Source organism: Schistocerca gregaria, chromosome 3 (assembly GCF_023897955.1).
Source record: "Schistocerca gregaria isolate iqSchGreg1 chromosome 3, iqSchGreg1.2, whole genome shotgun sequence".
Classification (NCBI taxonomy): domain Eukaryota; kingdom Metazoa; phylum Arthropoda; class Insecta; order Orthoptera; family Acrididae; genus Schistocerca; species Schistocerca gregaria.
In genome coordinates, this window is record NC_064922.1 from 341799822 (window position 1) to 341826429 (window position 26608).

Consider the following 26608-nt stretch of genomic DNA (forward strand, 5'->3'; position numbering starts at 1 on the left):
CAATAAATGCTCAAAATGATGTCCATAAACCTCAATGCATTTGGCGATGCGTTTAACGACATTCCTCTCAACAGCGAGTATTTCGCCTTCCGTAATGTTCGCACATGCACTGACAATGCGCTGACGCATGTTGTCAGGCGTTGTCGGTGGATCACGATAGCAAATATCCTTCAACTTTCCCCACAGAAAGAAATCCGGCGACGTCAGATCCGGTTAATGTGCGGGCCTTGGTATGGTGCCTCGACGACCAACCTACCTGCCATGAAATATGCTATTCAATACCGCTCCAACCGCACGCGAGCCATGTGCCGGACATCCATCATGTTGGAAGTACATCGCCATTCTGTCATGCAGTGAAACATCTTTTAGTAACATCGGTAGAACATTACGTAGGAAATCAGCATACATTGCACCATTCAGATTGCCATCGATAAAATAGCGGCCAATTATCCTTCCTCCCAGAATGCCACACCATACATTAAACCGCGAAGATCGTTTATGTTCCATTTGTCGCAGCCATCGTCGATTTTCCGTTGCCCAATAGTGGATATTAAGCCGGTTTCCATTGCCGCCGTTGGTGAATGACGCTTCGTCGCCAAATAGAACGCGTGCAAAAAAATCTGTCATCGTCCCGTAATTTCTCTTGTGCCCAGTGGCAGAACTGTACACGACGTTCAAAGTCGTCGCCATGCCATTCCTAGTGCATAGAAATATAGTACGGGTGCAACGGATGTTGAGGTAGCATTCTCAACACCGACGTTTTTGTGATTCCCGATTCTCGCGCAATTTGCTACTGATGTGCGGATTAGCCGCGACAGCAGCTAAAACACCTACCTGGGCATCATCATTTGTTGCAGGTCGTGGTTGACGTTTCACCTGTGGCTGAGAACTTCCTGTTTCCTTAAATAACTTAACTATCCGGCGAACGGTCCGGGCACTTTGATGTTGTCGTCCAAGATACCGAGCAGCATACATAGCAAATGCCCGTTGGGCATTTTGATCACAATAGTCATACATCGAAACGATATCGACCTTTTCCGCAATTGGTAAACGGTTCATTTTAACACAGGTAATGAATGTCTCACGAAACAAATACAGTCCGCACTGGCGGAATGTTACGTGATTCCACGTGCTTATACGTTTGTGACTATTACAGCGCCGTCTATCACAAAGCGAAAAAAGTGATCCAACTGAAACATTCATATTTCTTTACGTACTACACGAATATGTAATAAAAAATGGAGGGTTCCTATTTTAAAAAACGCAGTTGATATCCGTTTGACCTATGGCAGCGCCATCCAGCGGGCAAACCATAGCGCCATCTGGTTTCCCCCTTCAAGCTAGACGAGTTTCGTTCTTTGTAGTTTTTTCGTTTGATGCTTATTTCGTGAGATATTTGGCCCGGTCACTAGCAATGGACCACCCCGTATGTGCAATAACTACAAATTATAACAAAATAGTGAAACAGAGTGACTGTTGGCTTGTCTCGGGTTCTTCGGCCGACGTTTGTTTGATGATTTTTCTGACGTGTCGTCAGCACGAGGACATCTACATCTGCGTGATTACTCTGCCATTCACAATAAAGGGACTGGCAGAGGTTTCAAGGAACCACCACCACCACGCTGTCTTTCTACTGTTCCACTCTCGAACGGCGCACGGGAAAAACGAGCATTTAAATTTTTCTGTGCGATCCCTGATTTCTCGTATTTTATTATGATGGTCATTTCTCCCTATGTAGGTGGGTGTCAACTGAATGCTTTCGCATTCGGAGGAGAAAACTGGTGATTGAAATCTCATGAGAATATCCCGTTGTTACGAAAAAAGCCTTTGTTTTTAATGATTGCCGCTCCAATTCACGTATGATTTGTGTGGCACTATCTCCACTATTTCACGATAATACAAAACGAGGTACCCTTCTTTGAACTTTTTCGATGTCAGTCGCCACTCCCATCTGATGCGGATCCCACACCGCACATCAATACTCTAGAACAGGGCGGACAAGCGCGGTGTAAGCAATCTCTTTAGTAGACTTGTTGCTCCTTATAAGTGTTCTACTAACGAATCGCAGTCTTTGGTTTGCTCTTCCCACAACACTATTTATGTGATCGTTCCTAAGCATTTAGTTGAATTTACAGCATTCAGGTTTGTATGACTTATCGCGTAATCTAAATTTAGCTGCCATTGTCAAAGTTTCACCCTCCATTGCTGGTGGACTGGAGTCGAGCTAGCAGCCGTAAATTATACGTAACTGGCGCGCCAATATCCGCAGGTTTTTCCGTGGTCATTACCGCTGCGGTTCTCCCCTTGCTACCTGCAACGGTCCGTCCTCTGCAGCACGAGAATACGGAATCCATTCACCTTCAGGCTTTCTTCTTTCTTGTTGAAGCTATTGTCTTCTTTGTGTAGAAAGAAGAGAGCCTAAAGGTAAATGGGTCCATCTTTATAGGTAGCAAGGGGAGAACCGCAGCGGTAATGACCACGGGAAAGCCCTTGGACGTTAACGCGACAGGTACATATATAATCTGCGGCCGCGAGCTCAGCTCCAATCCACCACCATCAATGGACGATGAAGCTTTGACAATGCCAGCCACACTTGCTAGCAAAATGTCAGGAACATCGGCAAACAAACGTCGGCCGAAGAACCCGAGACGGAAGGCAACAGGCAATTCGTTAACAAGTCGTCACGAAAGCCTTAACAATTTTGTAAAATAGTGAAATTTTATACTGAAGTCATATTTTTGAAAACAAGCATATACGCAAATTCTTGTCCTAAAATCGTACATAATAAATGATATTTTTGTAGTATTAGTAGTTGTAAAATGTTTACTACAGCTCTCTACGCTAGTATATCCTGGACAAGTCTTAGTATTTCTACATAACCACTGGAATATACTTCCATTTGAAGCTGCTTACTGCATTTGAGCAATTCTCTCTCTCTCTCTCTCTCTCTCTCTCTCTCTCTCTCTATCCGATCATTACCCCATCCTCCACTTCCCTCCATTATTAAATCGAAAATTCACCCATGCATCAATGCATCAAGATATGTTCTACCAACCGATTACTTCTTTTATTCAAGCTGAGCCATAAATTTATTTTCTCCCTTATTAGATTAAGCACCCCTTCATCAGTAGTATTATCTACTCATCTGGTATTCAGCATTCTTCCACAGTACCGCATTTCAAAAATATATTTTCTATTCCTATCCGAAGTGTTTATCGTCCACATTTCCCTTGCGTAGCACTTGAGACAAACACGTTCAGAACACGCTTGCTAACATTTGAATTAATATTCCATATTAACGAATTTACCCGTTTTCAGAAACAGCTTCACTGCTGCTGTCATTCTGCATTTTATGTCCTCTATACAATTCGGCTGTCGAAGTTAGGTACCTACTAAATGTAGCAAAATTCATCTACTAATTTCGGTGCCTCGTTTCCTTACGTAATTACCTTAGCATTGCCTAATTCAGTTCGGAAATGTTCATATGATAGTATAACGGTCGAGATGCAACCATTTCATAAAAAGACAAACTGTAATTATGAAATGTACAAATGTATAGGGCACGTCGATATACAGCCTGCCAGCTTTCACAATATTCTCACTTAAAATATGTTTTTCTTAAAATAGTTCACCACAAGCCTTGTTTGGCAGTACATTTCTTAGCCAGAAGCATTAGACATGCTACGGCAATGTCACGGAAATGGGTGAAAGCGACCGACGTGCAGCTTTTCCTCTTTTGCAACCCATATTAAATTAGCAGTAAAGGAGTTTTGCTATTTGGGGACCAAAATAACTGATGATGGTCGAAGTAGAGAGGATATAAAATGTAGACTGACAATGGCAAGGAAAGCGTTTATAAAGAAGAGAAATTTGTTAACATCGAGTATTGATTTGAGTGTGAGAAGTCGTTTCTGAAAGTATTTGTATGGAGTGTAGCCATGTATGGAAGTGAAACATGGACGATAAATAGTTTGGACAAGAAGAGAATAGAAGCTTTCGAAATGTGGTGCTACAGAAGAATGCTGAAGATTAGATGGGTAGATCACATAACTAATGAGGAGATATTGAATAGAATTGGGGAGGAGTTTGTGGCACAACTTGACAAGAAGAAGGGACCGGTTGGTAGGAAATGTTCTGAGGCATCAAGGGCTCACAAATTTAGCATTGGAGGGCAGCGTGGAGGGTAAAAATCGTAGAGGGAGACCAAGAGATGAATACACTAAGCAGATTCAGAAGGATGTAGGTTGCAGTAGGTACTGGGAGATGAAGCTTGCATAGGATAGAGCAGCATGGAGAGCTGCACCAAACCAGTCCCTGGACTGAAGACCACAACAACAACATTAAATTTTACAAAATAGAGAAATAGAGCTCGTTAACTGATGCTGGGTACTCACCTTTTACATAATTTTGCGACAATGCCAGAACACAAAATTGAATATCTCGTAAATAAAATTCCAAGACAACCAGCCTGGCGATCGGTCTTAGGTAAGGCAACCTATGACTCAGGCGGACGTTTCACGTTTCTCTTTAAAATCCACTTTGCAGAGTCTCTTGGTAGTTTTTACGTTTCCATCACTTTGAAAGTAGGGTGGAATTATTTAAAGCAAATTTTAAACAGTGATCAAATACGAACGCTTCATTAAAGCATTATGAATATCCTCAAAAGCGCAACAGGTTTATCTAATACTTGCGGCTCATCATCGCCGAAGTCTTTCCGTTGGTCATCTGATCATTCTATTTGTGTACTGTGCAACGAAGTTTCCAATACTGTGTGGTATCTGCAATGCTGTGTTCAAGGAAGTTCCTACTAGTTAATTCAAATTTGGTCACTTAGAAGTAGCGAGTTGACCATGTCTACTATGAGCATGAAGTATCTACATGTCTTTTTCTTATTGTTATTTCTCTGCAGTGAATTGTAATTGACCACTCATGTAGCGAAGTAACTTTTTGCTAGGGTAAGAGGCAACCACTTACACAGTTACGACTGTCACATGAAATATTCTGTACCAATCGGCAACGACCCGAGTTCTCCGTGAAACATGTTCAGGCGTATAAATTTACTCAGTTCTATCACGTATTGAGGCAACGTTGACAACACTATTGCCACCACAAATTCGTGTCAAATGTGGCTGTGAATAGTGGAGGGGGCAGGCAGGTTTACGTTAATGGAAAGTAATCAACATGGATGGATTAACAACAGGCTATATACTTGTACTCGGCTTTATACATCGATGCTGGAAACGGACTACAAGCAATCTTTTTACATAAAGTCTGTTGTACTGCTATTGCATAAAGATACACTCTTCCTGAAAACCTCATACGAAAACCTCGCTTCTGACCGTACAATACCATCTTTATCTCTCTTCAAACAGTCACGCGAAGATATCAGATCGACGTGACTGACTCCGCTGATATATTGATCATGTCAAATGCTGTCGTCTTAGTTACTTTTTAGTAAACACCGGTCGGGATGTGACTCGAAGAAAATTAAAAACCTACATACGGCAACGACGGTGATGCCAGTTCACTACCGACAATGGAGGGTGAAGCTTTGACAATGCCAGCCACTCGTGCTGGCGAAACGTCAGTAAAATCATCAGATGAACGTCGGCCGAAGAACCCGATACAGAAGCCAATAGGCAGTTTGTCAACAAGTGGCCAACAACTTTTTAAATTTGTTTCGACTACCACGTGTGGTACAGTCTCACAGTAAATTGGCTACTTTAATATTCCGCAATTCAACTTACAACGTTTAATGTAAAATGAATCGCTGCTGCTCACAGTAGGGAGCGATGATAAAGTTTCCGTTCAAAGTCCGCACAGTCCAGAATCGGTATGCCAATCAGGCAACATCGCTGTCAACACCGAGGAAATTATTCCACCGACGTACCAGGTTAAAACACTCGTTTGGTAAAACATCGCGTCCTGCTGCGTCAAAAAGTTCGTACCTGCCTGGTGCACACACCCACGTACGACGGAACCAACGACCCTTCAAAGGCCTTTTTCCACCCTCGCAAAAGCAAGGGGGCGGGGGGATACTTCATGCCCACCTTGTCAGGGAGTTTATATTTTAAAATTTTGAAAAAGTCCCTGTTTTTAATGATTTCTTATATCAGAATCAATAATTGTTCGGTAAAAAGTAACCCAAAAACTTAAGTCTTAGTAGTGCATGTGACGTCTCGCAACAAATGTTATATTTTCAAGTTCTACACAACTATATTTTCAAAAAGTATGCTGTGAACAAAACTCAATGAGAATTAACTAAATTTGTAATTTTTAAAATTTTTTGGTGACTGTCATGCGTATATATGCTATCATCATCCTGAAAGATATTTTCAGGTTCTGGACCCTATTTGTACATAAGTACCTATTTATAAAAGATATTGTTAGTAATAGTTAACAACAATTAATGAAATTTGTTCATTTTTAAACCTATTTTGTTGTGGGCCTAAAATATTGGCCTACCCCCCCTGGTAGTACGCGTTATGGAAAATTCGTTGATAATGCCCCGGATTAATGCTTCAAAGGCGTGATGGTTGGTTGGTTGGGGTTGAAAGAACCAAACAGTAAGGTCATCGGTCCCTTGTTTCAAATGTGGTCCATTCAGACAGTCTGACATCCCACAAAAGTCAGAACGATAAAAGGTAAAAGGCTAAAAAACGTAAAAGTGCAGTCGTGTTGTCAATGGTAAAAACAAAATGAGGGAAATCAGCAAGAGTAACCCCAAGGCTGTGCCAGAGGCAGGAAATATCCCACCTCTGCTGCAGTAGACGCAAGACCACCTGCTATTTAAAAGCGTTCAACCGCTAAAATGTAGAACTGCGTATAGGAAAAGGAGACTAACCAATTCTAAAAAGTGATAAAAACAGAGTAAAAGGGAAAGAAAAAGAGGATCTTGGCCAGGGAGGGTAGTCGGGAATCTGCAAAAACAGCTTACAGTGGGAGACACCCCAACGCTCACCGCCCTGCCCCAACACCACAGTGAGATTAAAAACCTTAAAACTGAGGATAAAAACCACTTTCCCGGAGGAAACCGAGAACCAGTTCGTCTATCCGGGAATCGTCAGCCAACTATACAAGTAAAGTGCGAGGAAGTCTGTACTTAGTGCGCAGAGCCAAAAGAAGGGGGCATTCCACCAAAATGTGGGCTATTGACTGGAAGGCTCCACAACCACAAAGTGGGGGCGACTCATTACGCAAAAGAAAACCATGGGTGAACCTGGTATGGCCAATGCGGAGACGACACAGGGTGGTTGAGGCCTTTCGGGAGAGGCGGACGGAAGAACCACACGGGGCAGGTGTCACCTTAATCGCACGAAGTTTATTAGACAGGGAGGTAGCCTCCCAAGAGTTGGCCCATGATTGTGCGGTGGGACCAAAGGCATGGGGGGAGACCAACTTATCAGGGCTGGTGCTGGAGTGTGTCTCAATTTGGTGTGACTTCAGCGTTACGACATTTGCGATATTGGGTACCTGCGCTGTTGTGAAGCAGCAGTATCCCTTGCCGCATTTGTTGGTTTTCGACAGGCAAATACCCCACACACATTCTTTAGTCTCCGATGGAATTCTACCAGCGTATGTCCTTCGGCAGCCGAGCAAAGAATACGAGCACGTTGGTCCTGCTCGAACGCATTTGGTAATCAAGTCGCCGTAGTTCACGTTTCGGTATACACCGCATGCACGTCGGAAAGGCACGAATGCCATACTAATCCCTTGCATACCTGTCGGTACTTAATTACCGCACCGGAGTCGCGCTACGTTGCCTCTACGCTGCAGAAATGCTCTCAAACGGAAACCTTTTGATCGTCCCTTATAAACGTACGGCTTCGTCGGTGAAACGGCCCTGTGGCGTGGCAATGCAGATTCTCCACAGTATCAAGTAGAAATCTGGTCACATTTTGGCTACATTACAGTCGTGGCTTTGAATAAGCACTGTGGATGAAAGATCAGTTCAAACGGTAAATCATCACTGGACAATCACACCGCTTTTGAAGCGTTATTACTGACGCACCGAAGTGTTGCCAGACCATGAACGAGCAGCAGCTCTGGAAGTGATTCACTTACGCGGCGAGTTTGTGAGACGAGCCGCCTGGAGGGGACATCACTGCAACGGCTGCGGCGTCGGCTAATCCGAGGCAAGCTCGGGGATAGAGGCAGGACGTGCGTCATCCCATACATCACGGCAGCCCGAAAAAGACTGACGAGGTGGGGTAACGCGGCAAGTCGCACCGCTGCCGCCAGATTTAGACGCTGCGCCGCGATAAAGCCTCGATACTCGGCGGCGCGCCCGCTGCGGTCGGACGTTTTGATTCAGCTGCGCGGCCAAAGGTGAAGGTCTCGCTTCTCTCGCCATATTGAACCTCGAGAATAAGACGCGGGACGGCCCAGCACATTGCTCTCGGTACTCCAACTCTCTGACAGGTACCTCGCGTACTAGGTGACTAGGAACAGCGGGGAAGCCACGCACCTTTATGATGAACAGTTTACAATGAGGTGGCAATGTTCACGATACGTAGAAAGTGTAAAGCAATGTTTGCGAAATACGAGGGGCGTTCAATAAGCAATGCAACACTTTTTTTCTGAACGCGGTTTGGTTTTATTCAGTATTCCACATTATTCCCCACTCTTCAGGCTACAAAACCCTATTCTTCAACACAATCTCCGTTCAATTCGCCAGCCTTAGGCCACCTTACCGGGAGGGCCTGTAAGCACGCATGGCACTACTCTATTGGTCGACGTCGGATCCAAAGTCTTGTTGCATCAGAAACCTCCCCATCATCCACGTACTGTTCCTCGCGCAGTGCATATCCTTCTTTGAGCCAAATAGATGGAAGGTACGAGATCCGTACTGTAGGGTGGATTGGGAAGAGCAGTCGAATGAAGTTTTGTGAGCTGCTCTCGAGTGCGCTGATTTGTGTGAGGCCTTGCGTTGTTATGGAGAAGAACAAGTTCGTTAGCATTTTTGTGGCAACGAACACGCTGAAGTCGTTTCTTAAGTTTCACAGACGTGTGTGGCCAGCCGGTACGAGGGAGATCGGACAGGTTGCGCGAACTTGTTACTATGATGACAGACGTCTCGTCCGACGACTCACCGTGCTTTTCTTCACTGCCAGGCCTACGTAGACATTCTGCAGGCGTCTATGAATATCTACGATGTTCCGGTTTCACAAGGGGGAAAAAAAAGAAAAAAAAACTCGACGTCAGCTCTCTTCTTGGAATGCATCTCCGTTACGGACACCATTATGAAGACCACGTACAGGGCCGCCACAAATCGGAACTTCACGAAACTACAGGGGCTGAAGCGGGAACATTCCACAATGTCCCACGACTAATGTCGCAGTTTTTCAACCGAAATCAGCCGAGAAAAAAATGTTGAAAAACGTTGCATTACTCACTACTTATAGAACGCCCTTGTAGTTTCTTAGATACACTAAATAGACGTCGTAACTCTCAGTTTGCGTATTGTTCCGTAGGACGAGATTATCTTGCAGGGGGTGAGAGACTATCTTAACACTATGCCGTTCGGCGACAGCACAGTGGTGTCGTCAGCATATTATCGTACAGTGGCCGGCGACACCACAGTGGTGTGGTGCGCATAACAACACGCAGTGGACGGCGACAGCACTTAAGTATCTTTTGCATTCTGTTGATGTTTTGTTTAGGTAACAATAAGTTACACACGTCAACAGGTTTTTTGTTTTTATAAGTACTTGTACCCTTTCATCATGGCGGACGAAAGAGATATTAGGATTACTTACGATGAATGCGCAGACGTCTTCCCTGACGTTCCGGACGTCTTGGCCTATTGGGAAGAAGACACTGGATACCAAAAAGATGAAAGTGAAGCAGAATCGTAGGAAATCGTGCAATACGTTCAAGAAAAATTCTGCGAACGCTACCGTTGCCATTTCATTCGGCCGAATCAGACGAGGAATGCAGTGCACATTGGTCAGACTTTGATTTACCGAGGACCAATAATAAATTTAAAGGATCCCTGAGACCAAACATATTACCCAAGGATACACAGAGAGTCGATGTTATCTTAGAATTATAAACTGGGAACGATCTATTTGAATATATTAGCAACGAAACCAACAAGTATTACAGTCAAAGTTGCAATAGAAGGAAATTGGATTAAAAAAGTGCCACACGTGTCGGCGTTAAGGGACCTGAACTTAGAAAATGGTTTGGGCTTGCTATCCTTACGGGAATTGTGAGAAAAGCAAGGATCGATGATTATTGGTCAACGAATCCGTTGACAGACACACCGATATTTCGCAAAACAATGTCCCGCAACCGATTCAGACAAATATCATTTTTACATTTTTCCCACAGCACAATAAACTGGATAATGCCGACCCGCTTATTGAAGTGCAATTCTTAATTGATTATTTTTCCAAAAATTTTAAAGAAACGTTTAATCAAAGTCATAATTGATGAAGGAATGATGCCATGGCGTGGACGATTAAATTTTAAAGTTTACAAACCGTCGAAAATTACGAAAGACGGCATACTCATTCGGATGCTGTGTGATTATTCCGTCGCTGGACGGTCTTTAGCAAAAACAGTGATGGAAACATTGACACCTTCTGATGGAAAGTGGCCTCACCTCTGCACGGATAATTATTATAACAGTGTAGAACTTGCAGAGAAGTTACCTGAAAAGCAAATTCGAGGTTGTGGAACGATATTGCGAAATAGAGGATTTCCGGAAAATTAAAGCTCGCAAAAGTCAGTGTGTTTGAAGCTTGTCATCAACGGAAAGGTGACAAGCAGCCGGCGACCAGCCAAATAATCAGAATTAGCGCTGCCGGCGCCAAGCGAATAAATTTGTACGAGACGTGCGGACGGCAAATTGTTGACAGCAGCAATCGAAACCCGCGGCGGTAAACATCTTGTTTCCATGAAAAAAATGTTCAGGAAAATAGTACAATTCATATAAACGCACAGCTGTGAGCTAAACACAACGCCTTAACACACTGTTGAAACCCAGAGGCGTTAAAAAGTGTACAGACCTATACGTAATAATTTCAGTAGCATTGGAACTGAAGTAGGACGTAGACCATTCTGTGTTGTACAATGAAACAACGTAATGTGACTGAAATATACAGGAAATTGAGGTTGCGTGGTTTTACGGGCTTCTGTGTTATTCCTATCATGCAATTAATTGATATTTTCAGCTTATCTGCCAAACCCAACACATTTTAAAGGAATTCTTTAGACACAATGGATATCAGAGTTTCAATACAGGCTAATATCGTTTTAAGTGGAAAACGAATCGAACTGGGCTTAATGAGAATAAGATACAAATGGATTGTCGCAGCAGAACTAAACCTACAACGGGTGAGAGAACAAGGGGGAGGGGAGAGAAGAATGCAGGTATCGATCTTCTCGAAAACAAGACTACCAAGGATCGAAAGCAGACTCAGTTTGCACAGAAAGACCCGCTAGGTGCTGAAACTACCTGCCTGACTGGAACTTCACGCACGACCAAGACTCGAACCTTGAACCCTTGCCTTCACGAGAAACATTCTTAGCGACTGGTGTATCCAAGCAAAACTAAAGACCAGCTCTCATAGCTTACTTGCACCAGTGCCTTTCTCCTACTTTCCAAAGTTGTCTTGTGCATACCTTTCTGGACTAGCGTTCCTGGAAGAAAGGATGCTGTGGAGAAAGGACACAGCCACAACGTAAGAAATTGTTTCCAGAACGTATCTTTCACTGCAGCGGGCAGTCTGCACTTTCAGGTTTTATTTGCAATAAAGATCAAATGATTTTGCGACATAATATGGGCTGCAACAGCAAATATATCGTCCAAAAGTTGTTCTTTATTTCCTTCAGGTAACATTTCTACTGACATGAAGGGCAGCAGTTAATGTCTGTCGGTTTCTCTCACTATTGTCGCTGTCCGCCCCCGGTAGCTGAATGGCCCGGGTTAGATTCCCGGCTGGGAATCATCCTATCAACCTCATCTAATGCAGGTTGCAAAGTGGCGTCAAATTGAAAGACCGGAACCCGGCTAACGCCCTGCCCGACGGGGGGCCATAGCCATACGGTTAAATAAACTATTGCCGCTGACGTCGCCATCTGCGGTGTATGGTGTATCATGAGATGACTGACTGCCGTAGCAATTAAAAGCGCAATGTGCGGCTTTTTAGTGAAAGTAGACGGACAGGACTTCCCAGCGTGTCGCAGTCTCAAATCGTACTACAGCACGCTATAAACACTGCTTCACTCCAAAATGCGTTGTAACTGCTGTCGTAATTCACTGCCACGAACGAGGAAGAAATATACAGAAGCAGCAGCCAGTAGTGTAACAGTATCGCAAGGATGGCTTATGTACGCAGATCCACAGTGAATCTAAATGCACACGCTTAGGAAAACACAGCAAAGTGCGGATAGTCTCTTGCACAATCTTTTACGAATAACGGCACGTTCACACAGAGTCAGCACAGATTCACGAGAAACCAGTCGTGTGAAACACGGCTTGCTTTAACATACGACATCGTACCAACAGTAGACGCAAGTTAACACGCAGGTGACGTCCTTCTATACTTCTGAAAAACGTTCGACAGTGTATGACATCGCCGGGTAATAAGATACAATCGTACAGATTATCTTCGCAGACATGTTATTGACTCCGCGAATATTTGGCTGTAGAGCGCAGTACGTTATACTGGACGACGAATGTTATACAAGCGGTCCTTCTGAGATACGACGGGAAAGTTCATTCGGAGCAAAAAAATCTAGTAAACATGGGCTTTAAAAATGCATACCCTAAGAGCTATGAGCACTTTTTAACCATAGATACTGTGAAGCACATCTCTTCTACTGCAAGCTCTTTGCTTTCCATGTATTGGGAAGAGGTAGGACGAAAGAAAACAAGAAAAGAGCGCCTAGTAAACATGGGCTCTAAAATGCATATCTTAACAGCTACGAGCAATTTTTCAGTAGAAGAGATGTGTTTCACAGTAGCGAGATCAACAAGCGCTCGTAGCTATTAAGGTACGGGTTTTGGAGCCCATGTTTACTGGAATTTTTCGCTTCGAAAAACCGTTCAGTCTTTTACCCCTACCGTTCCATCTGTACATCGAAGAAGCAGTGATGGAAGTAAAAGAAAGGTTTAGGAGTGGAATTAAAATTCAAGGTGAATGGATATCAGTGATATGATTCGCTGATGACATTGCTATCCTCAGTAAAAGTGAACAAGAATTACATGATCTGGTGAATGGAATGAACAGTCTAATGAGTACAGAATATGGATTGAGAGTAAATCGAAGAAAGCAATGAAAAGTAGTAGACATGAGAACAGCGAGAAACTTAACATCATGATTGATGGTCACGAAGTTGATGAAGGAATTTTGCTACCTAGGCAGTATAATAACCAATGAAGGACGGAGCAGGGAGGACATCAAAAGCATACTAGCAATGGGATAAGGGCATTCCTGGCCAAGAAAAGTCTACTGGTATCAAAAATAGGCCTATTTTGAGGAAGAAATTTCTAATAATTTACGTTTGGAGCGCAGCGTTGTATGGTAGTGAAACACGGACTGTGGGAAATCTGGAACAGAAGAGAATCGGAGTGTCTGAGATGTGGTGCTACAAAGGAATGTTGAAAATTAGATGGACTGATAAGGTAAGGAACGGGGAAATTCTGCGCAGAATCGGAGAGGAAAGGAATTTGTGGAAAACACTGATAAGGAGAAGGTACAGGATGATAGGACATCTGTTAAGACATGAGAGAGTTACTTCCATGGTATTAGATGGAGCTGTAGAGGGCAAAAACTGTGGAGAAGGACAGAGACTGGAATACATCCAACGAATAACTGAGGACGTAACAAGTGCTTCTCTGAGATGAAGAGGGTGGCACAGGAGAGGAATTCTTGGTTGACCGCATCAAAAACAGTCCGATGATTGATGAAAAAAAGCCTATTCTGAATGTATCTGTTTCTGTAGCCTTGTGTGGAATCGATACGTGGACGATACATAGTTTAGATAACAAGAGAAAAGAAGCTTTTCAAATGTGGTGTCATGGAAGAATGCCGACAATTGGATGGGTAGATCATGTAACTGATGAGGATATGCTGAATCGAACTGGGTAACCAAGAAATCCGTGGCACAACCTGACTAAAACCAGGAATCCATTGATAGGACACATTTTGAGGCATCAAGGGATTATCGTTTTGGTACTGAAGAGCTGGTTGGGATGCAGAAATTTTAGAGGGAGAGCAACGCTCCATTATAGAAAGCTGGTCAAAGTGGATGGAGGTTGCAGCCATGATTCAGATATGAAGTGCTATGCACAGAACAGTACAGAGTCGAGAGTTGCAGCAAACCAGTTTTCGGTCTAAACACCACCACCACAACCAAAAACAACAACAACAACAACTATCAAACACAGATTCTTCAAATAAATGCAGATCAAATGGCCCCAAGCAGTATGGGACTTAACATCTGAGGTCATCAGTCCCCTAGGACTTAGAACTACTTAAACCTAACTAACCTAAGGACATCACACACATCTATGCCCGAGGCAGGATTCGAACCTGCGACCGTACCAGCGGCGCTGTTCCGGACTGAAGCGCCTAGAACAGGTCGGCCAAGGCGGACGGCGATTCGAAAGCTGTTTGAGTTAATAGAGGTTATGGTAACGCTAGTGACGGCAACAGAGTTGGGCAACCAACAAAACTCACAGCAAACACAATGAGAAAATATGGTAAAGGAACTCAGGCAGTTGATCAACTTCTGAACTTCTCTGATGATTACCAGCAAAAAAGGAAGACCATCCATCGGTAGGTCAACTGTGAAAGACTTCATTCGTAGACAAACGTAGGTAAAACATACTTATATCCAGCCGGCAAACCCCATTCTGCCAGAAAAAAATATCGTTGATCGTCAGGCATTTTGTGAAAGAATAACGCGTGAAGGTTTCTGCGATGCCAGCGCTGAAGGAAAGAGGAAAAGGATGCACGTTTTGTTTGCAGACGAGTGGACAACAAGCCTGAGTGTTCTTTGTTCAAATGGCTCTGAGCACTATGGGAATTAACTTCTGTGGTCATCAGTCCCCTGGAAATTAGAACTACTTAAACCTAACTAACCTAAGGACATCATACACATCCATGACCGAGGCAGGATTCGAACCTGCGACGGTAGCAGCAGCGCGGTTCCGGACTGAATCGCCTAGAACCGCTCGGCCAAATAAATGCAGAATTTTACATATAAAAGACCTTATATGGTGCTAGAAAAGACATCTCCGTATTTCAATGTCGTGTTCAAGAGCTCTTAGCCCTTTTGAGCAACGTCAGTAAAGGGCGCATTCCCAAAACCGTACAGAGTCGCTGGTGAGACGTACCGTGAGACAGCGGCGGCGGCAGCAGGATGAGGAGCACATGGCGGGCAGCCTGGCCACACGGTGCGCTGACCGCAGACTGTCGCGTCGCCTCGCCTCTGCTCTCCACACAATGCGACCCGCCGGCGACAGGTAGCGGCGTGTACGCGGCGGTCTGCGAGTCTGGGAACCTGCAGAGGCGCCGTGGGAAGGAAATCCCTCCCTCCCCTGTCAGTTCTGGGCGGGGGACGCAGAGAAAGGGGAACCCGCTCTGACCGCCGTCCGGCCACACTCGAGAATACCTGCTAGACGGTAATTCTGACGAAGCACGCGACGTCTCGTTTATTTCTCCACACTTCACTTTCAAGCCCAGCCTCATTACCCTAATCTGGGAGGGCGCCACCGCTTGCAGTTGAGCCCAGTGAATATTCCCTCACTGCTACCATCGTTGTAACTGTACCTTATAAGGCATGCAGCTTCACAGCCGCTGCTATGGGTGTGAAGATATAGAGGCCACATTAAAATTCTTGAAGAAAATAAAATCCATCTAATATGTTTCAGCAGCGCACTGAAAGTTATTTGAAAGGGCAAGATGAATCCCTCAAGCGCTGGTATGCTTTCGTAGCCACAGACAATACGGACATGAAGACAGCACATCATGTACCTAGGTTCGATACACTAAACAAAGTAAAGGTGGAATTAGGTACAGAGAAAGTGAATGCCATCGGTCACGAAACATGGTTTTAAGCAACTCACGAACATAAACACACATCATCTAGCTGAGGGGTTCCCAACAAAATTTTCTCGAGGAACCCCCCCCCCCCCCCCCCCCCTCATCGAGCATGACTGGTACCTTGTAATATCACAGTATCAAGTACCTAAAAAAGCCAAATTAAGAGTCTATTTACACGTTTTCTATTTTTGGTATTTAGAAAAAACATTCACATATTCATTATTCAAAAAATATTAAGCTTAAAACTTATTCAATTTAGCCGTCATTGTTACTGTTTAATTCGCGACTGCTACAGTCGCAGGTTCGAATCCTGCCTCGGGCATGGATGTGTGTGATGTCCTTAGGTTAGTTAGGTTTAAGTAGTTCTGAGTTCTAGGGGACTGATGACCACAAATGTTAAGTCCCATAGTGCTCAGAGCCATTTGAACCATTTGTTACTGTTTAATTGTTGATTATTGCTCAAAATCTTTGTCTTCAAATCTGGGTGTTTAGTATAACAAACTCATTAAAAAAATAGTGTGCTGGTGTCAGTTGGCTCTAGGAAGATACTAGACGCAGAAGATAGCATTGGCTAAAGACCTGCTCCTGTAGGAAGCGGCCAAAACAAAAAGTCTTTTATCATACGAAATATATTTATATTTTTTTTATTGTAATAGCATCTTGTGGACCCCTGGGGGTCCGCGGACCACCTGTTGGGAACCACTGATCTACCTGATCTGATTTGTTGTCATTTTCAGTCCGAAGCCTGGTTTGGCGCAGCTCTCCACGTAATCTATCCTGCTCAAGTCTCTTCATCGCTGCATTAATACTGCAGCCTACATCTTTCTGAAGCTGCTTATTCATCCCTTAGCCTTCCTTTATATCCTCCCCTCCCTCCTCCCACTTCTCTTCAACACCAAACTGACGATTCCTTCATGCCCACGATGTATCCTGTCAACAGATTCCTTCATTTGGTAAGCCTGTGCCATAAATTTCTCGTTTCGCCAATTCAATCCAATACTTCTTCACTAGGTACTTGATCTACCCATCTCATCTTCAGTATTCGTCTGCAGTAACACATTCCAAAAGCATTCTCTTCTAGTCTGTCTTCTTTACTGACCATGATTTCACTTTCATGTTCCTGGACTACCATAACAGCCGTCTGGTTTCTGTGCAACTACTAACCAAGAAAGCTTTTGAAGTTCATCTGCCGAGCCTGGCCGGAAGTACATGAGGGTCCCCAGAATTGTCAATAATGTGAATATTTATGCCCTTGCCAAGATCGTAAATGATCACTGAAATGATGTGTAAGTAATGTTGAGGAGTGAGTCGCTTTCAGTGAAATGGAACACCCAACACTCGCGGTGAATCCAGGATCGTAGCTAGGCGTTTTGTCGCCCTGTCGAGCATCGAAAAACGACGCACTATCTTTTTAATTGCCATCGGTATTCACGATATCCCCCACCCTCTCCACCGCCACCGTCACCAACATCAACATCAAACGGCACAACAATGCAGATTTCCCATTACACTTCCTTCCGAGCGTTACGTGCGTAAACGCAACCGTCAGCAAAGTGCAATATGCAACAAAAAGATTGCAGTTTCCACTAATGCGTAAATTATACTGAGACAACAGCTTGCAAGCGCAAGGCACACTATTTCTACAATTATGTCCCGTCGATAAACAAGTCATGACACTCTTTTCCTGGTTACTATTTGCTTGTACGTAAAATTTTAAGAAAACGGCAACTACTTTGTTCGAAGAAAGACAATGTAGTTCCTTTCCCGTGCCGCGAGTCTCAGACAAAAAATGTTTCAAATGGCTCTGAGCACTATGCGACTTAACTTCTGAGGTCATCAGTCCCCTAGAACTTAGAACTAATTAAACCTAACTAACCTAAGGTCATCACACACATCTATGCCCGAGGCAGGATTCGAACCTGCGACCGTAGCGGTAGAGTCTCAGACAATCAGAGGCAGACTTACAGACAGATACCACCTTATTTTAGTGTATACGTATGAATAACCGCACCTACGCTTTACGCCTTTTAGATATGTTGATAGAGATGTACAAAACGTAGATTGTGAATAAGTGATCGATTAGCCACAGCCGGCCGCGGTGGTCTCGCGGTTCTAGGCGCGCAGTCCGGAACCGTGCGACTGCTACGGTCGCAGGTTCGAATCCTGCCTCGGGCATGGATGTGTGTGATGTCCTTAGGTTAGTTAGGTTTAAGTAGTTCTAAGTTCTAGGGGACTAATGACCACAGCAGTTGAGTCCCATAGTGCTCAGACCCATTTTTGATTAGCCACAGGAAATGACAGTAGAACTTAAATATCAACTGACGCTTGAAAAATGATCCGCTGAGACAAAAACAATAAAAGGTACTGAGGGAGTATGGTATGAAGTCGTAGCATGATCGCAAGTCAGCGCATGTACTCCGCTCCAGCGTTCGACAGAGATAAATCAAGATCATGTTTCTTTCCATTTCGTGCTGAGTGCGTTCGTCAAAGTGAGTAAAGCCTTATTAAGTAACTGTTTCGTATGCTTTTGAAAATAATTCAGTGTTTTAATTTTTCCTCTTTTTCATTTGACCTCCGCATTTGCTCAGTATTTTTCGCTGTTTGATTTGAATTTAATTTCTTACGGCCTTTTCCCCCATCCAAATTTTTCCGCCCTAGGCCCAAAGGTAGAAGCGTCCCTGGGTGAACCAAATGCGCATACGCACTTGCTAGCCGAGAGCGGCCTATCATGCGATGACGAGCACGTTGTTCAGAAGTGTAGACGCTGGTCGTGAGCTGATGCTGACCCGCTGCTCGCAGGCGACCAGCTGTCGGTTTTTCCGTCGAGTGTAGCGGGCCGCTTAGCTCCGTGTGGACGACACTGTTTTGTGCTCTACGCGGTCGCGAGCTGAGAGACATGCGGAATACTAACGCGACGCTGGCCGCTCTTCTGCCGCTCGCGGGAGTATTGTTCCCAAGTGTACACATACCTTATGCACAACAACTTGAACTGTACGTAACAAATGGATTTTTCTTTTAACGTTTCAGGAAAGAAAGAATTTCATTTTATATGATGGGGCGATCTGCTTCTTTTCGTTTTCCGTGCTACAAAGAGCATGACAATAAAGCTTTCCCGGACCCATGTCTGTTTTCTCTTATATGAACAGTGTGTCCTGAAAATTTGGCCATGCGTTTTTGATACACTCTATAACCATAGTAGTTCAGGATGAATAGTACATACACTGAAAAAAAAAATTCGTAACACCAAAATATAATTATGTAGAGTAATGAAATTTCAGGTATACGTAACGTATTTAAATCATTAAAACGGCAAGATCACAGGTCGCTGGAAAAGTGAGATAAGCCACAGAAACTGTGAAATACTGCTACACCAATAACTGGTGTAACCGCCAGAATGTTGAAAGGAAGCGTCCAAGCGTTCATGCACTGTGTTGTACAGGTGCTGCGTGTTATTAGTGGCATGGAATTCTATGCCTGTTGCACTTGGTCGATCAATATAGGCGAGGTTATAGCTGTTTGTGGATGACGCTGGAGTTGTCCGACGACGTCCCAAATGTGCTCGATTGTAGACAGGTCTCGTGATCGAGCAGGTCAAGGCAACACGTCGACATTCTGTACAGCATGTTGGGTTACAACAGCGGTGTATGGGAGAGCGTTATCCTGTTGGAAAACGCCCCCTGGAATGCTGTTCATGAATGGCAGCACAGCAGGTCGAATCACCAGACGGAGGTACAGATTTGCAGTCAGAGTGCGTGGGATAACCAAGAGTGTGCTCCTGCTGTCATACGAATTCGCACCCGAGACCAATATTCCAGGTGTAGGTCAAGTGTATCCAGCACCCAGACAGGTTGGTTGCAGGCCATCAACAGGCCGCCTCCTAAACGATATACGACCATCACTGGCACCGAGACAGAACCAGCTTTTATCAGAAAATACAACAGACCTCCACCCAGGCCCAATGGGCTCCCGCTTGACGCTACTGAAGTTGCAAATGACTGTGGTTTGAGGACACTAGAATGCACGCTACAGTGGTCTGGCTCAGAGCTGTCCTTGAAGTAACCAATTTGTAACAGTTCGTCGTGTCAATGTGGTACTAACTGCTTCTCAAATTGCTGCTGCAGATTTAGTACGACGCGCCAGAACCATACGCTGAATACGTCGCACTTCCCTTTCGATAGTGCCACATGGCCGTCCGGAGCCCAGTGTTCATGCGACCGTACATTCTCCTCACCACCGCTGCCAGTAATCATGTACAGTGGCTACGTTCCTTCCACGTCTTTCTGCTTCACGTAGACCTATTACACGACCTCGTTCAAACTCAGTGATGCGATGGTAATGGCGTCTTTATAGCCTTAAGGGAGTTTGTTGTTAACATCAACTCACCACGTCCAATATCAAAGGTAACTAATGCTCACGACGGTTACAGTGTGAATTTAAAGCATACCTGATCTGCCGGCCGCGGTGGCCGAGCGGTTCTAGGCGCTTCATTCCGGAATCGCGCGACTGCTACGGACGCAGGTTCGAATCCTGCCTTGGGCATGGATGTGTGTGATGTCCTTAGGTTAGTTGGGTTTAAGCAGTTCTAAGTGACTGATGACCTCAGATGTTAAGTCCCATAGTGCTCAGAGCCATTTGAACCATACCTGATCTGCATCCTCATTGAGGCGCTACTAGTGCCTCTCTTACACGACTCGTGCGAACTTTGAATAATCATCTTTAAGCTGTAGATACACGCTTACAAACTTTCGCGCATGTCGCACAACTCTTTCTTGGTGCTGCGGTTTTTTCCCCTCAGTGTATTTTAGGTGGTGGTAGCACAGACTAATTCGAATAAACACGTTCCAGTCTTTACTTGTTACACAGAAAATGTTAGTTAACGAGATACGTCAACACGATGCATGTTGGCATACCAGTTGCTAGGGATTCATTTATCGATTGCCATGTTTTATTTTGAAGTTAAAGTTATGCTTGAGTTTACATAATAGAATTTTTGAGCCATGATTGGCTTGTTGGAAAGTTATACAGTATCGATTAAGCATGCCTCACGTGTTTATAAATGCTGAGAATGCCGATGTGGTATCTGTGCACGATTTTTGTAAAGGAAACGCAGCAGCATTATGCTGGCGATGAAGGTAAATGACTGGAATCTTGTTGTTGTCTAACTTCTAATCACCTAATTTCATAATATAGTTCACTAATGACATCACTATGACTCTTAACGGTATCAGCAACACTCTTTACTCTTATCGCTGGTCCAATGAAAACCCACAGGCCTCTGTGGAGATGTTTTCAAGAACGTTCCTCTGTAAACGTGTCGTGTGGTATGATAGACAACAGGAGTCACATCAAGATGATTCTAGAACATCAGTTGATTGCGCCTGTTGTGTTACTGCATTGCCTTAGAGGGGCGCATGACCTTGTCTTGCTCGAGAACGTTTTCCAGCATTATTGGAAGAGGTTGTTTTGGCTACATGGATGGATATGTTCTTCCAGCATAGAGGGGCAGTGGACGTTTACGGGAGGGATAAAAATTTGCAACACATATACCGGAAGAATTTTCGACAAAATTGTTCGATCGGTATTCCCATATCTCGAACCCAATGTGAAGTAGAACAACTAATGTATAATGGCTAACTGGGTGGCTTACATTTAAAACCAGTCACTGTGGCTTGCTAAGCAAGGAGATGATAAACGGAAGATTGTAGGATGAAATGCTGTTGGTAGCACTGGTGGTATTTTGACGTGGACGTCGCTCGTGTAAGTAATGATCTCTGCGTGTTCCTCTGGCGATGCCTTTGCTAACAGAGGTCTCGATCACTAACGACCGATTTTGCACCAACGCCTCCTGTGGTTTCCAACAGTCTTTGAAGTACCTTGGGAAGAAATAATGTAAGAAACCTAAAAACTTTAATACTAAGACCATCGACCGACAGCCGAAAAAGCTTTAGCTTAAAGAGAGGGACAGGATTCAAAGACGAATAATAAAACAAAGCTCTCCAACGAAGTCTTTACTTTCATATTTCTATCTTACGCTTTACGACTCTATCAAGAACAAGACCATAAGGAAGAGAGATGCTTCAGCGGAATGTGTGATTATATGAAAGTGTGTTCTTGAGAAAAATATTGGAGAAGTACGTACGATTTTGCCATTCTGAATAACGGAAGGCGCGAAGCAAACCTGCATCCATGATAACAGCCTCTTCGACGCCTGCGTGGAATAGTGTTCTAACCGAACTGACACTCATATTGTCACGCTGTAAAAATGGTATTAAATGAATTAATTCGAATAACCAAATGTGTTTCCAATATGACTTTTGACGCTAAGTACTCAATTACGTGAGTGGATACAATTTTCTTAAAAAACCTCGGTTTGTACTTAAATATGAGACGGGAAAGCCTTTACGACTAAATAGTTTGTGAACATCTCAAAATGAGATGGAAAAACTGATATACTGTGGTTACTCTAAACAGTAGCTCCAGCTTTTAGTACTGAAACAGTACTCTTATTAATAGAAGGATCCTAGACCGCTGAAATCGCTTACCCACAGGAGGATTTGGAGCAAGCAGTGCGTCGAGAACGGATACGTTACCTGAAACATACGAGAAACAGAAATATAGTTAAGTAAGCTGCAGCAAAAAGCACGTATGTATATCAGCTATAAAATATTTCCAGCAAATTAAAAATTGATGCTTATGAATTCAGGTCTTCCCAAAATTACAAAAACACTTCTTACAATAATAAAGAACAGATGAGAATAAAGAAATTACCGATATTATTCATACGAGAATAACACATTTTGATTTATGTTAATGTTGCTTGGAAGGGTCTTCCCGTGAAATAAATAAATAGTATAATACACACACACACAACCTGAACAAAGTAAAAGGCAAGCAGCTAGAAGGGGATGGCAACATGCAACAAAACTTAGTGGGTTAAGACGTGTAATGTTATGTTATTCATGTGATTACAGAATAGAGTCCTATTTACAAAGAACTTAACACTATGATCCCTCGTATAGGTGCAACATTCACCTTCCTCTGAGCTTGATGCACGCACTGATTCAGAGGGAAGGTTATTAAAGCCTTGTACCTTCTCCATTTGAATACGACTAAAGATCTCCATGAGGTCTCACCTCCACGTGGTGCTACATGGCCAACATAACCTGCGGCCTCAACTGCGTAGCATGAGAGCTGCGTAGTGAGGGTCGTTGGTTCCGGCTACACCTACATTTACATCTACGTGATTACTCTGCTATTCACAACAAAGTGCCTGGCAGAGGGCTAAGTGCACCGGTGGACTGGGAGGACCACTACGACCCGCAGAATAGATGTCGGATACTATTAGGCAAAATGCAGCGTTAAGACGGAACAGAATGTTACAGGGAGACCATCACTTATTCTCGGATGGCACATGCAAATGTGAGGCGGTTACGATGCACTTGGTGCGCTACACGGCCTTTCTCCCATGCGATGGTCAGTCGTGGTGATCGGAGCCTTGACGGCGAGTTTGCTTGCCCTCACATTCCCATGCAGTCCAATATGGGGTCAATGTTACCTACGAATGCCTTACATATCTGGATATTGCACGATTCGACCAGTCGGCCAAATGGAAAGCCACAAAGACGCCTTTTTAAAACTCTTATCGGGTGCGTGTCGTTCAGAGTGTTCACTCAACTTCTGTTGCTGTTCACTCCCCATATATACCCTGCCCGGCATGGTAACAACACTAAACACTAATAACACCAATGCATTCCGATTGCCGTTCTACAAGTCACAGAGAACTGCAATTCCAAATATTTGCTTATCTTACGACAGAGTGTAAATGTACATCTGACCATGTATTCTGGAAGATTCACTCGTCGAACCATACGGTTACTGGTAACGTCAAAAATTCCTATCCTCACTCACCTTTTTTGACAATTCTATGGAGTCCAGGTCGGGGCACACATTTTCAGCTGTCCTCATTGATGAATATCAACAACACCTGTCGGCAGCTAAGGGTTTCGATTTAATAATCATTTCATTCTAGAGAAGCTGCACGGTATCAATGGTATCTGTTCTCTCGGAAACAGATAACATCTTTATATTCGTGTTAGCATTTTGCAACCTTGACTTTTTAAACTGGTAGTTCGGTAATCTTCATACCTGTTAATACTTGCCTTCTTTGGATTGGTTCAAATGGCTCTGAGCACTATGGGACTCAACTGCTGAGGTCATAGGTCCCCTAGAACTTAGAACTACTTAAACCTAACTAACCTAAGGACAACGCACACATCCACGCCCGAGGCAGGATACGAACCTGCGACCGTAGCGGTCGCGCGGTTCCAGACTGTAGCGTCAGAACCGCTCGGCCACCAGCGGCCGGCCTTCTTTGGAACTGCAATCATTGTACTCAAAAGACTCAAGAATATTTTTCTCGTCTGATATCTTGCAGACAAGGTAAAAATTTTTGTCATTGCTGGCTCTGTCAAGCAGCTCAATAATTATGGGAAATTCTCGTCTACTCCAGAGGGCAAAGCAATCAACAGCTCTGGTTGACACCTGAGATAACACCATAAACCATGACTTTCTTTACTTATGTGAATATTGCATTGTTAGCAAGTGCCTGGTAGCGTTATTTACAACATACATAAAATAATTTTCGACAACTTTAGGTGTGAGCTGAAGTCGTCTGTTGAAACCATTTAGTTTTTCAAGTAGAAAAACAACACGAGTTGTGTGATGGAGAAATCACTGGATGCACCGATGGTCTCCTCTCTCACAAGAGAGAGTGTACAGCGGCAATAGCTGGTCGCAGCCAGCGGTCAGAGACCCTCGGCCATTGTCGGGTGTTGCACTGGCCGACACGCCGCCGTGCTAGAGCGGGAAGAAATACAGGCGCCGGCCTGCGAACACAAACAAGCCGCGGCGTCCGCTGGGCACTCCTCACGAAATGTTTTGGAAACACGGCCAGCGACAAGGCGACGTGTAGCAGGGCCGTGGGTAAAATTAGGCAGGCCCCGTACTCCGTGCTGGCGTGACTGCGCTTTGAGGCCCGCCGGGGACTGCGTTAACTATCCAGCAGGCGACGCTGCTCTGTTCCGAGGTGCACCAGCGTGGCAAAATGCCGCCACTGCGACGCCTTCCGCGCTTATCTTTCTAGGGGCTGGGATACAAGTGAGTTTATTCTCATACAGTTTGGTACTCTCAAATACAACTCAGACATGTTTACACAAGGGGCTAATTTTTACTGACTGATACAGTAGTTCCCTGTGAGTAATTGCTGTAAATGTTGGAGTCATGCGAGAGCAGATGTCGTAAGCGTTTACACACAGCAGGGTGAATGTGTCAGAGCTGAGAGGATCACACTAGGTGAGATTTTTTCATCGAAGTTGCGAGCGTGAAGGAAGAGGATCCGATGGAAGAATGTCGAGGCGCGTCTGCATATTTAATACTTTTAGTGCCACGGAAAAAAAGTTAACATCCGTGTTCGTGTTGGATCAGAGAACAGATTAGGCGGAGACATTTTTGTACCATGGAAGTCTCTCACTGTAGAACTTGAGAAAGAAAATCTACAACAACAGCGAAATTTTACGAGGATGATAGCGATGGAGATTGAAGAAACACTCTCTATAATCGGACCCAAAATTACAATTATAGATGCTATTATACGTAAATCCATTAGTGTTAAATACGGACTCCTTGTGACACAAATATTTCTAGCATCAGTTATGCTTATTCTTTTTAATATTTGGCAAAGGCCGCGCGGGGTGGCGGCGCGGTCTAGGACGTCTTGTCACGGCCCGCGCGGCTCGCCCCCGTTGGAGGTCAGAGTCCTCCCTCTGTGTGTGTGCGTGTGCGTGTGCGTGTGTGCGTGTGTCGTCGTCCTTAGCGTAAGTTAGTTTACGATAGGTTAAGTAGCGTGTAAGCTAAGGAACCAACGACCTCAGCAGTTTAGTCGCATAACACCTTGTAAGTAGGCTGTTTACATTTTCTTATTGGTAACGCCACGTAGCGCTCTGTATGAAAAATCACTGGCTGTGCTGTGCGCAGTCTGTGGCTGGTTTGCATTGTTGTCTGCCATTGTAGTGTCGGGCAGCGGCAGCTGGATGCTAACAGCGCGTAGCGTTGCGCAGTTGGAGGTGAGCCGCCAGCAGTGGTGTACGTGGGGAGAGAGATGGCGGAGTTTTGAAATTTGTAAGAATTGGTGTCATGAACATATATTATGACTAGTGAGGTAAATAATTGTTTGTTCTCTATTAAAATCTTTCATTTGCTAACTATGCCTATCAGTAGTTAGTGCCTTCAGTAGTTTGAATCTTTTATTTAGCTGGCAGTAGTGGCGCTCGCTGTATTGCAATAGCTTGAGTAACGAAGATTTTTGTGAGGTAAGTGATTTGTGAATTAATGATAGTCAGGGCCATTCTTTCGTAGGGATTTTTGAAAGATTGCGTTGCGCTAAAAATATTGTGTCAGTTTAAGCACAGTCTTGTATAATTGTTCAAAGGGGACGTTCCATATAGACCAGTCGTGTATAATTTTTCTAAGGGGACGTTTCAACCTTACCG

General features: G+C 44.2%; 1 protein-coding gene across 4 annotated transcripts in view; it reads right to left on the bottom strand.

Annotated features, from left to right (window-relative positions):
• Positions 1–26608, bottom strand: part of LOC126356040 (uncharacterized) — a 979035-nt gene that overhangs the window by 357585 nt on the left and 594842 nt on the right. Inside the window, exon 1 of one of the 4 annotated variants that reach the window (XM_050006717.1) lies at positions 15353–15406. The exons of the other annotated variants lie outside the window; for them this stretch is intronic. Coding sequence (XP_049862674.1) covers positions 15353–15391 — 39 coding nt within the window. The 5' untranslated portion in view covers positions 15392–15406. Of the gene's footprint in view, positions 1–15352; positions 15407–26608 lie in introns of those variants that run through there. 4 annotated transcript variants of the gene reach the window in all.